Source organism: Oncorhynchus tshawytscha, linkage group LG19, assembly GCF_018296145.1.
Source record: "Oncorhynchus tshawytscha isolate Ot180627B linkage group LG19, Otsh_v2.0, whole genome shotgun sequence".
Classification (NCBI taxonomy): domain Eukaryota; kingdom Metazoa; phylum Chordata; class Actinopteri; order Salmoniformes; family Salmonidae; genus Oncorhynchus; species Oncorhynchus tshawytscha.
In genome coordinates this window covers 1,741,091-1,759,350 of record NC_056447.1, presented here as the reverse complement: position 1 = coordinate 1,759,350, position 18,260 = coordinate 1,741,091, and the positions used below count along the sequence as shown (strand labels likewise).

Sequence of the window (18,260 nt, the reverse complement as noted above, 5' to 3'; positions counted from 1 at the left end):
GGGACTGGTGCACTTCACAAAATAGATGGCATCATTAGGGAGGGAAATTGTGGCTATATTGAAGCAACATCTCAAGACATCATCAGTCAGGAAGTTAAAGCTTGGTTGCAAATGTGTCTTTCAAATGGACAATGACCCCAAGCATACTTCCAAAGTTGTGGCAAAATGACTTAAGGACAACAAAGTCAAGGTATTGGAGTGGCCATCAAAAAACCCTGACCTCAAACCTATAGAAAATGTATGGGCAGAACTGAAAAAATGTGTGCGAGCAAGGAGGTCTACAAACCTGACTCAGTTACACCAGTTCTGTCAGGAGGAATGGGACAAAATTCACCCAACTTATTATGGGAAGCTTGTGGAAGGCTACCCTAAAAGTTTGACCCAAGTTCAACAATTTAAATGCAATGCTACCAAATGCTCATTGAGTGTATGTAAACTTCTGACCCACTGGGAATGTGATGAAAGAAATAAAAGCTGAAATAACACATTCTCTCTACTATTATTCCAACATTTCACATTCTTAAAATAAAGTGGTGATCCTAACCGACTTCAACTGTATATGAACCGCTTATCCATGCACATTACACATCAACAAAAAGTAAAGCATCCACAAATAAACTTGCCTTATATTGTTGCTACATCAGTTATAAGACTAGCCCTTGGAAAGAACATTTGGAGTACATTGTACAGTGCCATCGTGCATTGGGTAAACAGCAACGTGAACAAAACTTGGAAGATTTTAAACATTTCTATTCTTTCCATTCAAATAAAATATTGTCCATATGTGACATATAATGGTTTACATTCCAGTTTAGTATGAAAATTGTACATAAATCATTTTACACAGTTTTCAACACACATTTCAAGAGTAACCTGGGTAGAAGACACTGAATTTGATGTTGAAAAAAAAAATAGCTTCTAAGTGTCCTAATTAGTATTGACAAAGTACTAAGGAGGAAAGGCAAAGGGTGATGAGATCAAATACCTTGTCTCTTCAATTGCTGGTTACCCACTTTCTATCTGCACTTCAAGCTTCAATGTTAGAGTGATAAGTAAGGTTTGGGATTCTTTTTGAACGGTGAATCGATGAGATGTTCCGTCTGAATATGACTTTGTTTGAATACCAATGTTTGCAGAAAGGTGTGGGAAAGAAACAACTGTCAACCTCCATAGCACCGATGTTGCACAACATTCTTATGTCACCTATTACACATGTGGAAGGTCTTGTGGCCCAAGTGTGATGTGGTTCCTAACATGATCGATAAAAAAATACACAAGGCTTTTTCAAATTGCGCAGTGTCTAGGAATTTTTCCACTTTATTGTGCCTTTAATAGCCAAATTAGATCATCTATTGAAATGAATTATCGTTCAATGATAGGCTTACCATTAAAAAATAAACTCATTTGAGTTGTGCAAATGTCAAGCTTATTGCTATATGAAACTACACAGTATTAGGGAAGACTGGAGCAAGACTCCCAGATACCTTTTCATTGTCAGTGCTTACAATGGTACCAGTAGTGATAGCGGTGAGGTGACAAGTTATGAAGTTAGCTCACTTTCAGCAAATAAATGCTGTTGCTGGCAACGCATGCTTAAATGCAAAATGACAAAAGAATCGCCCAGATTTTATATTGGTCCCATTGTTATATATAATCAGACTTTACAAATGAAGTGTGTATGAGTTATGGATGTGTCATGTAGTCATTATGCAGGTACCCTTCAAGTAAAGCGTTACCCACTATAATACAGGACCCTGTAGGACGACGGCACAGCATTACGTAATAGCAGTTCCTATGGAAGTGACTTCAAGCTCTGTCTCCCCAAACAACACAAGACACTTCAAGTGCTATTATCATACCACAGTCACACAAAGGAGACATTCAATAGAAGGAGCAACACCACCAAGCTAAAGCTGTTCCCAGTTTGTGGAGCAGCACTTTCCCTCTGCTCCTTCTCCCCATCCTCCGCCTCTCCCCCCTCCTCTTCCTCCTCTTCTGCCACCACCTTGTTCAGGCTATCACACTTCTCCCCGGTGTGTCCCTCATAGCAGTGACAGTGGAATCTCTTGGCCAGTAGTTGGAGCTCAGGCAGCGAGTGCTTGCCCGTGACCGCAAAGTCCCCATCCCCCGAGGGCTGAATGTGGTAGCTGTCTCCACTCAGGTGGAGGTAGTACGGGGCGTGGAGGTCCCTGCGGACACAGCGGCCGTTGCTCTGGCACAGGAAGTCACTGCAGACCTCTGCGGCCCGTGTCACATTGGTGATGTATTGACCCAGGCGGTGTTTGAGGAAGGACTTTACCTTTGTGCAGTTGTGCTGAAGATGGGTGAGAGAGAAAGAGGGGGGGGGGGAATGGGAGCAAGAAAGAAAGGAAGAGTAAGCATTTTTCTTTAACTAAGAGAAAGTCAAACGACTGAGGGCATTGTGCAATTCATGATAATCCATTGACGTATACTTTAGCGAGCACTACCCTACTGTCATAACTATTCTCTATGGGTTGTCAACTATTGTCAACTAACTTTTTTATCCCTCTTTATATTCATAGCATTAGCATGTAGTTTTGTCCAGATTTTTTAAATACTTTCTACAGCAACTCAAATTTCAAGAGAAGAATGTTTGTAATACACTTAGGAATGCGTGACCTTTCTTCTCAAAGCCTCATTTTGAATGGCAGATGTACACAGGCCTTGGAAGTGTTGACAGTGAAAATAAGTCTAAACAAAATTAAATTCATGTGCAGCATATGCTAAAGGGAGCACTTTATTTTCATAGCTTTAATTTAAGGATTTTCCTTTATCAGAGCTGTTAATTGCCTTATCGCCAGTCTCTTTAGCTCTACCCCATTCTAGCTTGTGTAACACTTTGATAGTCAAACTGTAACACTAATTATACATTATACAAAGGGTGGGTCTAATCCTGGATGCTGATTGGTTAAAACCACATTCCAGCTGGTGTCTTATTATATAATAGATTTTTATTTTATTTATTTATTTTACCTTTATTTAACCAGGTAGGCAAGTTGAGAACAAGTTCTCATTTACAATTGCGACCTGGCCAAGATAAAGCAAAGCAGTTCGACAGATACAACGACACAGAGTTACACATGGAGTAAAACAAACATACAGTCAATAATACAGTATAAACAAGTCTATATACAATGTGAGCAAATGAGGTGAGAAGGGAGGTAAAGGCAAAAAAGGCCATGGTGGCAAAGTAAATACAATATAGCAAGTAAAACACTGGAATGGTAGTTTTGCAATGGAAGAATGTGCAAAGTAGAAATAAAAATAATGGGGTGCAAAGGAGCAAAATAAATAAATAAATAAAAATTAAATACAGTTGGGAAAGAGGTAGTTGTTTGGGCTAAATTATAGGTGGGCTATGTACAGGAGCAGTAATCTGTGAGCTGCTCTGACAGTTGGTGCTTAAAGCTAGTGAGGGAGATAAGTGTTTCCAGTTTCAGAGATTTTTGTAGTTCGTTCCAGTCATTGGCAGCAGAGAACTGGAAGGAGAGGCGGCCAAAGAAAGAATTGGTTTTGGGGGTGACTAGAGAGATATACCTGCTGGAGCGTGTGCTACAGGTGGGAGATGCTATGGTGACCAGCGAGCTGAGATAAGGGGGACTTTACCTAGCAGGGTCTTGTAGATGACATGGAGCCAGTGGGTTTCGCCATGAGTATGAAGCGAGGGCCAGCCAACGAGAGCGTACAGGTCGCAATGGTGGGTAGTATATGGGGCTTTGGTGACAAAACGGATTGCACTATGATAGACTGCATCCAATTTGTTGAGTAGGGTATTGGAGGCTATTTTGTAAATGACATCGCCAAAGTCGAGGATTGGTAGGATGGTCAGTTTTACAAGGGTATGTTTGGCAGCATGAGTGAAGGATGCTTTGTTGCGAAATAGGAAGCCAATTCTAGATTTAACTTTGGATTGGAGATGTTTGATATGGGTCTGGAAGGAGAGTTTACAGTCTAACCAGACACCTAAGTATTTGTAGTTGTCCACGTATTCTAAGTCAGAGCCGTCCAGAGTAGTGATGTTGGACAGGCGGGTAGGTGCAGGTAGCGATCGGTTGAAGAGCATGCATTTAGTTTTACTTGTATTTAAGAGCAATTGGAGGCCACGGAAGGAGAGTTGTATGGCATTGAAGCTTGCCTGGAGGGTTGTTAACACAGTGTCCAAAGATCATATACAGTTTAGATATATAATGAGACTCACTTTGGATGAAGTGAGGTTGAGGTCTCCCCAGATCACAAAACCTGCAGCCCCCAAAGCAGCACTCTCACCAATGGTGTGGACCAAGTCTGTCTGCAATACACACAAAGACACGCACACAGGATATTCCACCACATTCTATATTACACCAGATGTTGAACTTCTTTGTACAGCCACAAGATGGTGCTAATGTCTCCTCAAGAGAGGCAGGATTGCCTGCACTCAACTGACTAGACAGTTCACTAAGTAGTGTTGACTGCTGAGAGAGACAGAGAATGGCAAGATAAATTTAAGAAATCATGAAGAAATAAATTATGTCATAACTGATCCTGTATATAAAGGATTACACAGGTTTTATAGTGTGGAATATTAATCAGTGAATTACAACCCTATTTGGATCATGTATCATGAAGTGCAATGTTTTGTTCTAGCCCAACTAAAACACACCTGGTGGCCTTGATGATTAGTTAATTTGTTGAATCATATGTGTTAATGATGGTCTGGATTTTTTTTAAACTACACATCCTGTAGCTCTCCAGGACCAGATTGATAACCAACTGGTCACTTGATTTTAGACCTTTGGGTTACTAAGTGTAGCAGTCTTACCGTGGTGAGGAAGGCCATAGCCTCATCCCTGTACCCTAGGCGTGTGTACACAAATGTGGGCAGCTCAAAGTCGTGCGAGGTAAGCCCAGCTATCCTCAGAGACTCCAGCACCCTGAACTGGGAGAAATGGAGGTTGCTGACACTATCTTTTTGACTCTTCCTGATAGCCACTGAGGGGAACAATGCTGTGCTGCTATTCCACAACCAGAGCAGCTCGTCGTTACGCAGGCTCTCTAGCAGGGGGCAGGAGCCTGTGTAGTTGTGCTCATGCAGGTTGTAGTTGTGGCAGTCTGGGTAGAGGTAGAAGCCCCAGAGTCCATTGGGGCGAAGGCGCGTCCCTAGCTGGACTGTCCTCTGCATGAATGCCTGGCCACTCCTCTCAAAGCGTTTTCGTGCCAGCACCTCGATTTGTGATGGAGTCACGTTGACATAGGCCTGTGTGATCATCTCCCGGGACTTGCATCGGTAGATGTCCTTCTTGTGCCAGTTGCGGTTCCACTGAGGCCGCCAATACTCCCAGTCGATGACTGCCAGTCCAGCAAAGTCCTCAGAGGGGATAAAATGGACGATGTCCTTGTACGTCTTGAGGAGGTGGGCCTCCAGGCTGCAGTTCTGGGGGAGGCCTCCATTGATGGGGACGCCCTGGTCCGTGTAAAAAGGGTAGAGGCCCAGCCGATTGGCATAGAAAATGGTGACATTCTGGCCAGTGCGGATAGCCCGTGGGCTGCCACTGATGTGGAAGAGTTGCTCCAGGTTGGTGTGGACATTGTACTTGACAGTGCACAGGTCCAGCGGTGCATTCCAGGCAGCAATGAAGGGCTTGCGGCCCACCAGGGGCAGCTTGGCGGGCTTCTGGCCAAAGACGGCATGAAAAAGTAGCAGGGGCCAGAAGCAGGTGAGGGCACAAGCCACAGGCACGACGTGGTGATAGTGGCCACCGCTGACGGGCAACATGATCATCCTGGGGCTTGGTTCAACTGAAGGGGTCGTCAATCATCTTGGAGAGAAAAAGGAAGAAGGGAGAGAGTAAGACAGTGGATGATTCAGACAGAATAAGAAAAGAGAGAGAAAGGGAGGGAGGGAGAGAGGGAGTGAATGATATAGAGGGCTGACGAAGAGTGACAGAGAGGGAGGGTGGGGAAGAGAGAAAGAGAGATGCAGTGAGTGAGAAAGGAAGAGAGAGGACATCACAGATCATAGATTAGGAGTCATTTGATCATGTAGTGTTTCACAATAATGTTAATCGGCATAAAGAATATTCAATATTGTACAACAATGTTAATCAGATAACAATATAGCCTTTACGACAGTGCAGGATGTTTCCACAGAGGCGAAGAGTTTGCACCTGTGCTTAAAACTTGTTGAGGATAGGGGGCAGTATTTTCACTTTGGATGAATTGCGTGCCCATAGTGATCTGCATCCTACTCTGTCCTAGATTGCTAATATATGCATATTATTAAAACTATTGGATAGAAAACACTCTGAAGTTTCTAAAACTGTTTGAATTATGTCTGTGAGTATAACAGAACTCATAGGGCAGGCAATCTTCCAAACAAGAAGTGAATGTGGGGCATTCTGAATGTGGGGCAACTTTGACATCATCGCCCCCTCCTTTCCCAACAAGATATGGATCTGGTAGCACTTCCTACGCCTTCCACTAGATGTCCTCATTCAGTAGAAAGTGGTATGGAGCATTTGCTGTGAACTTTGACCGAATGGGAGGGGAAATAGTCAGTGTCCCGACAGAATGCCATTTCTCTGTGGGTGCTACCGCCTTTCCATTTGGCTCCAGCTGAAAACGTATGATCCGGTTGGAACATTATTGGATATATATGATAATAACATCCTGAAGATTGATTCTCTACTTGACCAGTTTATTCGACCTGGAATATATCTTTTGGGAGTTTCCGTGTGAGTTATCCTGGACCAGCAGTCAGTTTTTGGGCACGTGAGCTGAAAGTGATAGCAACTGCAGCTACTTGGACACTAGTATAGGACATTATGGAACAAAACAATGATTTATTGTGGAACTAGGACTCCTTGCACTACATTCTGATGAAAGATCATCAAAGGTAAGAGAATATTTACGTTGTAATTTCGTATTTCTGTTGACTCCAACATGGCAGAGAAATACTTTTACGTCAGAGCGCTGTCTCAGATTATTGCAAAGTTAGTCTTTTTCCGTAACATTTAAAAAAAATCTGACCCAGCGGTTGCATTGAGAACCAGTGTATCTTTAATGATCTTTAATTATATGTAGAACATGTATCTTTAGTCAAAGTTTATGATGAGTATTTCTGTTATCTGGCGTAGCTTTCTATAATTCCTCCGGATATTTTGGAGGCAGTTCTGAACATGACGTCAATGTAAACCGAGATTTGTGGATATAAATATGCATATTATCGAACAAAACATAAATGTATTGTGTAACATGTCATATGAGTGTCATCTGATGAAGATTTTCAAAAGGTTAGTGATTCATTTAATCTCTAATCCTGCTTTTGTGACTCTATCTTTGGCTCGAAAAAATGGCTGCGTTTTCCTTTTGATTTGATGGTGGTCTAACATAAATATATGTTGTGTTTTCGCTGTAAAACATTTAAAAAATCGGACAGGATGGGTAGATGAACAAGATGTTTATCTTTCATTTGAGGTATTGGACTTGTTAATGTGTGAAAGTTAAATATTTCTAAAGAATATTGTTGAATTCCCTGTGCCACCTTTTCAGCTGAATGAGTTCCCTGAGGGGAAGGAGAAGAAGACGTTACGTTTTACATGGTTTTTGTTCATTTATTTGCATTGTTTGTAACTTTTTTTTTAAACGTATTTTGTACATAATGTTGCCTCTACCGTCTCTTATGACCGAAAATAACTTCTGGACATCAGGACTGCGATTACGCACCACGGACTGGCAGAATCATTTTTTTCCTTCAGACGAGCCCCACACGGATGATAAACTTCTTTCTCGGGAACAGTCCCAGATCCCCGTGATTTGCGCAAAGAGGAGGCAGAGAAAAAGGGGCCAGAGGGTGAGCTGCCTTCTGAGAATTCGTAGGCGATCAAATGACCCCCACCTCCTTCCATTCTGCTTGCAAACGTGCAATCTGTGGAGAATAAAATTGATGACCTACGATTAAACTACCAACGGGACATTCAAAATTGTAATATCTTATGCTTCACGGGGTCATTATCAACATACAGCTGGCTGGTTATACGCTGTACCGACAGGATAGAACAGCGGCGTCTGGTAAGACACACTATCTACCTAGAGAGTTTTCATCTGCATTGTTCATAGCTGCTTACATACCACCACAGATTGAGGCTGGCACTAAGACAGCATTGAATGAACTGTATTCCCCCATAAGCAAACAAGAGAACTCTTACGCAGGGAAACTTATATCAGGTTTTACCAAATTTCTATCAGCATGTTAAATGAGGGAGAAAAAAACTCTGCACCACCTTTACTCCACACACAGAGACGCATACTCTCCCTCGCCCCCTCCATTTGGCAAATCTGACCATAATTCTATCCTCCTGATTCCTACTTACAGGCCAAAATTAAAGCAGGAAGCACCAGTGACTTGGTTGATAAAAAAAGTGGACAGTTGAAGCAGATGCTAAACTACAGGACAGTTCTAGCACAGATTGGAATATGTTCCCGGGATTCCTCCGACGGCATTGAGGAGTATACCACATCAGTCATTGGCTTCATCAATAAGTGTATCGAAGATATCATTCCCACAGTGACCGTACATATCCCAACCAGAAGCCATGGATTACAGCCAACATCTGCATTAAGCTAAAGGCTAGAGCTGCCGCTTTCAAGGAGCCGGACTCTAAGCAGGAAGCTTATACGAAATCTGACGAACCATCAAACAGGCAAAGCATCAATTCAGGACAAAGATCGAATCGTACAACACCGGCTCTGACGCTCGTCGGATGTGGCAGTGCTTGCAAACCAAACTACAAAGGGAAGCACAGCCGAGAGCTGCCCAGTGACACGAGCCTACCAGCCGATGTGAGTAACACCTTTAAACAGGTCACCATTCATAATGCCGCAGGGCCTGATGGATTACCAGGACGTGTACTGCAAGCATGCGCTGACAAAATGCCAAGTGTCTTACCTGACATTTACAACCTCTCCCTGTCCGAGTCTGTAACACCAACATGTTTTAAGCAGAATACCATAGATCCTGTGCCCAAGAACACTACGGTAACCTGCCTAAATGACTAACGGCCCGTAGCACTCACTTCTGTAGCCATGAAGTGCTTTGAAAGGCTGGTCATTGCTCACATCAACTACATTATCCCAAAAACCCTAGACTCACTCCAATTTGCATACTGTCCCAACAGATCCACAGCTGATGCAATCTCTACTGCATTCCTCACTGCCCTTTCCCACCTGGACAAAAGGAACACCTATGTGAGAATGCTATTCATTGACTAAAGCTCAGTGTTCAACACCATTGTGCCCTCAAAGCTCATCAATAAGCTAAGGACCCTGGGACTAAACACCTCCCTCTGCAACTGGATCCTGGACTTCCTGACGGGCTGCCCCAAGGTGATAAGGGTAGGTAACAACACATCTGCTATGCTGATCCTCATCACAGAGGCCCCTCAGGAGTGCATGCTCAGTCCCCTCCTGTACCCCCTGTTCACTCATGACTGCACGGCCAGGCACGACTCCAACACCATCATTAAGTTTGCAGATGACATAACAGTGGTAGGCCTGATCACCAACAACGACGAGACAGCCTATAGGGAGGAGGTCAGAGACCTGGCTGTGTGGTGACAGGACAACAACCTCTCCCTCAACATGATCAAGACAAAGGAGATGATTGTGGACTACAAGAAAAAGAGGACCGATCATGCCCCAATTCTCATCGATGGGGCTGCAGTTGAGTAGGTCGAGAGCTTCAAGTTCCTTGGTGTCCACATCACCAACAAACTAACATGGTCCAAGCACACCAAGTCGTGAAGAGGGCACGACAAAACCTTTTCCCCCTCAGGAGACTGAAAAGATTTGGCATGAGTCCTCAGATCCTCAAAAGGTTCTACAGCTGCACTGTCGAGAGCATCCTGACTGGTTGCATCACATCCTGGAACGGCAACTGCTTGGCCTTCCACCGCAAGGCACTACAGAGGGTAGTGCGAACGGCCCAGTACATCACTGGGGCCAAGCTTCCTGCCATCCAAGACCTCTATACCAGGCTGTGTCAGAGGAAGGCCCTAAAAATTGTCAAGGACTCCAGCCACCCTAGTCATAGACTGTTCTCTCTGCTACCGTACGGCAAGCGGTACCGGAGCACCAAGTCTTGGTCCAAGAGGCTTTTAAACGGCTTCTACCCCCAAGCCATAAGACTCCTGAACATGTAATTAAATGGCTAACCATTCTATTTGCATTGCCCCCCACCCCTCCATCCCCCTCTTTTACACCACTGCCACTCTCTGTTGTTATCATCTAATAACTCAACCTACTCTACCTTCATGTACATATTACCTCAACTAACCACGCACGTTGACTCTGTACCAGTACCCCCCTGTATATAGTCCCACTATTGTTATTCTACTGCTGCTCTTTAATTACTTGTTACTTTTATTTCTTATTCTTATCCGTATTTTTTTAAACTGCATTGTTGGTTAGGAGCTCGTAAGTAAGCATTTCACTGTAAGGTCTACACCTGTAGTATTCGGCGCATGTGACTAATAACATTTGATTTGATTTGTTAGGTCAGTAAGCAATATGAGTGATTAAGTGAGAGTTTCTGTTTTTATTTCATTTATTCGCAATAGACATGTTTAATACGCAAACTGGAAATACAGAATTCCTAGTGTAGTCACCATAAATAAATCAGAATGTTGGCTTGCATGTTGCCAAGGCCTACAGGTCCAAGGTCATAGGCAGGATGTCAGTTGACATACAGGGATCTGACTAAATCATAGGCTGGGCAGACTGCTCATGTCCTCACCACATCTATGTGTTCCCTGGCCAGAGGGATGCCCACATAGCCATAATCATTCCTGCCCAGACACCAAACGCCTCTTCCTAAAGCTTCATCGCTCATTGTCATCACTATTTTGAGTTTTCTACTGGTGTTTAACAATAACTGCTCCTAACATTGTACCTGCTGATTTACCTATTTGAGTCAGCCTCAAGCCCACAATAAAGTACCAGTAACACATACAGTATGTTAAAAAGGCAAAATAGAGAGTTAATGGAAGAAATTGTAACATTACATGATAACCTCATATCATGCTTCATAAGCCATGTAAAACAATGTGTTACAGTTTCTAACCTCCCGCCTATAGATGGATAAGTCAACGCCTAAGCCAAAGTTAGTACAGTTAGTACACAGTTAGTACACAGTTAGTATGTCACCTGCTGAATCCCCCCCCCCTGTCAACCCTCTTACTTTGGTCTTGGGTTGGAAAAAAATTCACCCAAATATCCGAAGAACAACCTAGTCCCCATAATTTTTTTTATAACAATTAATAAAAAACTATCACATGCATTATATATAAATAAAACATAATCCAATACCAAATAGCAGCAGGTGCAATTATCAGCAGTTAATGTACAGTTAGCATTATCATTTGGAGACAAATAGCAGCATATATTTTTTCCCTTTCCCTCTCTTCCTACGAAGCAATGATAGTTGCTGTGTCTGCAGGAAATGCTTGTCATGTCAAACATTTCAGGATGCCCAAACATATGTATGAATCAGGATGCCCAAACATCTTATATTTCGGGCAATTTGGTGAGGTGTCTGCCCAAACATCTTTTGAAAAAATTTTCAAATACAGGATACAGATCTTCCATACCTCATCAAATTCTGCAACTTGTTTTAACCACGATTGCAAAGTGGGTGGGTTTTTTCTGTTCCAACACATAAGAATACATTTCTTTGCCTAAATCAGATTTCTCCTGGAAACATCCTTTGAAAAGATTTGTAGGATTCCTTAATATTCAAACAAGTAAATGGGTATCGTATCTTGTTACAGATCTTAAGCCATACCTCATCAAATTCCGTACCTAAATCGTTTCTCCACATCCTTTGAAGAGGGATAAAGGCGGATTCACATTGTCTTGATAATGTACAGTACATCTTATCAATTATTCCTGTGATAGATACATATGTGGTTGTTAATTCTTCAACTTCTGACAACTAAGATCTCAGCTTTCCTTATTTGATAATCATAAGGATAACATTGTGATTTGAAGATACTATTTTTTTTTAAGTCTGAAGTCTCACCCTAAATGTCTGTTATACTCTGAGACGTTCAGTGTTTCTGTCATCTCTCCCTTTACCTCATATAGTTTTACAGCTAGCTGGGTTTGGGTGTCTAACTTCCACTGTTACTGAGCTCAAGGCATAACTTCAAGTTACGGTAAAACATGCAGGTGCTTTGTGTTTCACCACAGAAACGTCCTTCCTTCCACCCCTCTCTGTAGGGGCGCAGGGTACCCCAACTGGCGGCCTTCGGCCCGCGGGTGGTTTTATTTGGCCCCCCCAAAGTTCTCTGTTGAATTTTCATTGTTGGACATAAAAAAAAAACTGTAAAAACACAAGGAAATCAGCTCCAAGTGATTTTAATTTGTGAAATCTGGGTGGCAGGTAGCCTAGCGGTTAAGAGCCAGTAACTGATGAAAGGTTTGTTTGAATCCCCGGGCCTACTAGGGGAAAAATCTGTCTGTATCCTTGAGCAAGGCACTTAACCCTAATTGCTCCATTAAGTTCTCTGGATAAGAGTGTCTGCTGAATAACTCAAATGGACTTTCTCACGTGAGAGAGACACGTGATCATACAAATGTAAGCAAGGTTTGAAATTGTTATGTTTTAGTCATATTATATCTGTTTGGGCTTCTTGTGGTAAATTTGCGGTCTACAAACTATTTGTAATTATGTTCCGGCCCCCCAACCATCCGCTCAAGAAGAAATCAGCCCGTGGCTAAATCTAGTTGATGATCCCTGGGCTAGGTGTCACGACTTCTACCGAAGTCGGTCCCTCTCCTTGTTCGGGCGGCGTTCGACGTCACCAGCCTTCTAGCCTTCGCCAATCCACTTTTCATTTTCCATTTGTTTTACACACCTGGTTTCAATTCCCCCATTACATGTTCATTATTTAACCCTCTGTTTTCCCCGTGTTTTTTGTGCGGGATTGTTTTACGTATGTTCGGTCCCTTACTGTGGGCTCGGTATTAAGACATATTATTGGAATATTTGAGTAAAGTTACTTGTGTTACTCATTTGTGTTACTCATTTCTGCTGTCCTGTGCCTGACTCCTCTGCACCAGCTACACCCAGACCACTACACTAGGGGTTGATTGGGTGATGGTCGGATCCTTGTATGGGTACACCTAATTTACATTGACATTTAAATCCCCCCATCGACATTAAAGTATGGTGTCTTTTTTACACTGTTATTTGTTTTTCTTTGCCATTACTTCCATGTAGTTTCACTTTCCTCAGGCATTTTGCGGTACATATTTGGTGAGAAAGAGCTGCTTTCAAATTTCAAAGACAGCCTTTGCTAAAGTTGAAATTCAGCAGTATATAATGTCTGGCACTTAAAGGGCTTTCCGTTTCAGCTGATGAGGGAAACCACTTTCTCTGAATGATGTTTGAAATCTTGCAGGGGGATGGGGATCAATGTAGACTACTGATTCAGTCTGCTCAGGGATTGGTGGTGGTGTGTGTGTTTGGGGGGGGGGTGTACATCACAGGAGGTTGGTGGCACCTTAATTGGGGAGGACGGGTTTGTGGTAATGGCTGGAGTGGAATCAGTGGAATGACCTCAAATACATCAAACACGTGGTTTCCATGCATTTGATGCCATTCCATTTGCTCCATTCCAGCCATTATTATGATGCATCCTCCCCTCAGCAGCCTCCTGTGAACATGCTTCCAGACGTACAGACTCCTTCAGACAGACACCACACGTATTGAACTAACAATGTATCTCAACATTATAAGTTCCAGAATCAGAAGGTTGAACTGTGTGAGTGAGTGTGTGACGTATGGTGGGGAATAGGGGGATGAAGGACAACAGAGGAGTCCCTTACTGTTTATGTTATTGAGTGGAAAATGCCTGGCTAAAAGCTGAGGCTCTGGTGTCTAGTGTATAACCAAGAGGGGGAGAGATAAACCACATCCTGTGAAATCAGTCCATTCCGTTTCAGCAAGCCCCATGGGTTAACTTTACTGTATATTACGTACAGTTGATACAAACTGTTTAGAGTACAGTTTGATTTAGACTATAAAATGAATGGGTATAATAAATATTAGTTGCTTAAATATACTGTTAATGATCATAAAAATGGAGTAACACTTTCCAAGAAGAAGCAACCACACATTTTGTGTATCGGAAAGAGCATATAAGTTTGGCGGACTTTCAAATTGAATGATTTAACTTCACTTCCCAGAACCCACATCCCTATCTGGTAGCAATTAAGATAAGAGTTTGTTGATGACTGTGGTTTACATAGAATCCTTCTGACCAACATAAACAACTTCTAAAACTAATACGTATGTCTTCTAGCCAATTACCTTAGATTTTTTTTACAATTTAAAATACATAAACATGTTACACTCAGAAAAAGATACATATACGAAATACTGTCGAGGATCCAAACACAGTAAAGTCAAAATACTTGTTTCCATTGTGGTCCCCTTTGTTGGCAAGGGCAGCAGGGCAAAAACAAGTGACATGGGCAACAATGTCAAAATATTTACATATATAGGGGGGTCTGAAATGGTTGACTCCCTTGATAAAGATGAGCAATAATGACTGTATAAAATAGCAATAATGACTGTATAAAATAAATAATTGAAATACTGAGCTACTGTATATTGTGTTGTCAAACAAATGAGGGGAATTATATTATTTGAGATTTATACAAATGCTCAGAGAAAGAGATTTTGTTTAAGAAGTAATATTTGTTTTTCTCTCAAAAGGTATGGGTCCAAATTATTGATTCTTATAAATAAAGTCGTCAGAAGTGTAGCATATGCTCCCATATTCCTAGTGTGTAATGACTACATAAAGCTTGTGACATGTTGGATGCATTTGCAGTATGTTTTGGTTGTGTTTCAGATTATTATACATAAAGCTTGTGACTACATTAATGTGGATGCTACAGTACCATGCTTATGGATAATCCAGAATGAATCATGATTAAGTATGAGTGAGAAAGTTACAGAGGGTCAAAGACCATACCGCCATGCCATGCTAACCTCTCACAATTACAATAACAGGGGAGGTTAGCATGTCTTTCAGACCCCACTGTATATGCAAATAGGCAAACATACACACTTAGCAAGTCACTTACTAGCACAGGGTGGTTTACATCATTAACCAAGCCCTGCATGAGTGTTTGAACCTATGACTGGCAGAAACAGTTTTTATCGCAGCCGGGAGTTTGTTATGCTCTATCATTAACATATATAAAAACTAGGTCTGTGTAACACTCGTCAATATGGGTAGACCAAGGCGCAGCGTGATTTGGGTTCTTCATCATTTATTTTAATGTGAACCAGCAACAAAAACAATAAAGAGTAACGAACGAACGTACAGCCTTGTAGGGCTCAAAAGCAACAATACAAAAACAAGATCCCACAAACAACAGGTGGGGAAAAGGCTACCTAAAATGTGATCCCCAATCAGAGACAACGATAGACAGCTGCCTCTGATTGGGAACCATACCAGGCCAACATAGAAATACAAAAACTAGACCACACATAGAAATAATAAACTAGGACACCCCCCAGTCACGCCCTGTCCTACTCCACCATAGAAAATAAAGGCTTTCTATGGTCAGGACGTGACAGTCTGCCCAGTACAACTCTTAATCTAATGGTGGAATGGCATCAAGTACATCAAACATATGGTTCCTATGGCACATCTACCTAGCCTAATCTTAGAACCAAATACTATTGACTCCGTTTCCCCCAAATGAAGAGACAATTTGTCCAGTTATGCACTAAGCTGGCTTTCTATCAAACTCTTTGTCTTTGTGTGAGACTGAAAGAGCTTGATTTTCTGCATACAAAAAAAAGAAGCTGACAGCAAGATGGAACAAGCTGATTTCATATCTTTGATATATCATCTACGATTCACAGTCGTTGTTTTAATCCTCTCTGTATATCTTACTAAATGTTTATATACGGAAGCACGAGTGTTGGAACGTCTATTGGATCACGAACTCTCACTGTAAACTGAAATGTAGACTTAAAGTGATTTGTAGGAGATAACGTGACTGGAGATGTTTATCCCATTTCACTTCATTTAAAACTGCGAGTTTTGAAATGGGTTGGAGCAGCACCCGGCATTGGAGCAGCACCCGGCATAACCAGGGGTACTGAGAGGGAGGGGGGTTGAGAAATGCTGAGCTAATATGCTGTCTTCTTTTTGGTTTGAGGTGGATCGTTCCCTGCTGGATGGCTAAAATAGCTGGGTGACCTAAGAGAAACCATAAAGAAAGTACTTTTGGTGATTTGATGCGCTCACCACAGCAATTTTGTTTTCCCAAGGACAGAGAAAGGAAACAGAAAATTAAATTGTAACAGACAGACATAAACTGATAGCAAGAACAAAGACAAATAGAGAGAAAGATAAAGAGGGTCCGGAGGACAGAGACAGAGAGTGACAGAGAGGGAGAAAGAGAGAGAGAGAGTGAGAGCTAGCTAAATGTATTTGTAAGACAGAGCACATGATGAGAGCGAGTGGCAGACAGACACAGAGATTAACGCAACACCTCAGGTTGTGCCAGTACCTTTACCCCCTCAGTGAACTGTTCCCTACAGGAAGCAGCCAAAACATTGTCAACACAATCTGTCAGTCCTGCAGAGTGTCTGGCCCATCTCTCTGCTTGTGTGAGGGCATAACTCATCCCTTGTCACTATTATCCCAGAGAAGCGCTTTATCCACGAGCCAAAATCCCCTCAGGTATTTAGTTACCTAACGCTCTTCTCAGAGACCATTGTTAATACTCTTATTTTCAACCCTATAGGTTGCATTGTTACTGTTTTGTTTTTAATGTGTGAAGAGAAGATGAAAATGTCTGCAACCCTGAAATGAAATGTCAATTGAATTCCGCTGTTAAAAATGCTTGTCTCGCTAACCTCCCTCTCACCTCTTACCTCTCTGTTTGAACTTTGAAATGTCCCTTTTCTTGCGCTAAGTATGAACATGAACAAAGACGGCAGACATTAAAAGAGGTTGTAGGAACGAGAGCCGTCTAAGGCACAGTGACAGGCTTGTAGTGTGTCGTAGTGTATGAGTGAAACACCCCCCCTGGACTGGTCCGAAAACAGAACTTTTCCCATGCTACAATGGCATCCTTAATAAGGCCACCTCTTACTGTTTAAAACAAAACACCTGCGTTATCTAAACGTCAAGCTGCTGTTGTGCCACTACAACAACTTTTGACCCAAGCTGGAAAGCTGTTTAGTAAAAGCTTAGTGTTTAAAAACATTGAAAAAGTTGCTAAGCTATTTGTTGTTCCTTTTAGATTACGTTTTTTTTTTTTGGTGTGTTAGGGCTATGTCAGAATATGACAAATCAGAAAGATCTCTCACCTGTAGATTCCGTATGGCGACCATCACTGTCAGCCAATCCAGGGGGAGGCACAGGGATTGGGCCCCTCTCCATCTGTCCCACACTCTGGCATTCCTTTACTCTGTCTGACACACAATCCACCCACCACACTTATATACAGTGAAGGAAGAGAGCGAGGGAGCAGGAGAGGGAAAGCGAGAGTTTCCTGTGACGGAGTAGAAACCACCACCACCAAGCTTGATCTTACACCACAACACAGCGATTAGAGTTGGGAGGGAGGGAGGAGTGGAGAGGAGGAGGCGAGAAGGATGAAGGGAGGGAGAGCTTTAAATCCCATTGACCGATCTGAATGTGTAAGTCTGATCCTCTCTAGAACTTCTTACAATCATCCACATCAATCAGTATTAGCCGGGTTAACATATGGATGAGTGTGAGTGTGTCTGCGAGTGTGTCTGTGTGTGTGCCTGCGTATGTGGATGTGTGTGTGTTTGTTTGAGGGTCTCCTGGCCCTCATTTGAACCAGTGTGCTTTCATGTTGCAGAATTAGCCAACCTTTGTTGTGGGACAACCTCTACCGTGAAAGGTACAGTAGAATTCAAATTTAAGTGTTCTGCTATTACATGTTAATAGATAAGGAAAACCTTTGTACGTTGTGATCCTTTGTAAATTAAGGCAACCAATGAGGGACTATGACATAATGTTGACATCCAATGAGGACAGATAACAGGTTGTAGGCCTGGGAATTCAGAAAGCCAATAGGAGGCCGTATCAGATTTGATGGCTGTAGTTAGATGGATAAATTTCATTTCGTGAGTAGGAGTAATGAGTGTTGCTGCATTCACGTGCTATCGAAGTTATCAGTAGCTCCTAGTTCCCAGT

The 18,260-nt window shown here is 42.3% G+C and overlaps 1 protein-coding gene across 1 annotated transcript; it reads right to left on the bottom strand.

Annotated features, from left to right (window-relative positions):
* Positions 1-464: 464 nt before the first annotated feature.
* On the bottom strand, positions 465-17,577 carry LOC112218218 (hyaluronidase-4). Its single transcript, XM_024378841.2, has 4 exons — positions 17,402-17,577; positions 4,823-5,819; positions 4,220-4,309; positions 465-2,314 (listed from the first exon to the last, which is right to left on the bottom strand). Exons 2-4 carry the CDS (start codon positions 5,780-5,782, stop codon positions 1,865-1,867), a joined length of 1,500 nt encoding a protein of 499 aa, XP_024234609.1. The 5' UTR covers positions 5,783-5,819; positions 17,402-17,577; the 3' UTR covers positions 465-1,864.
* Between the last annotated feature and the right edge of the window lie 683 nt (positions 17,578-18,260).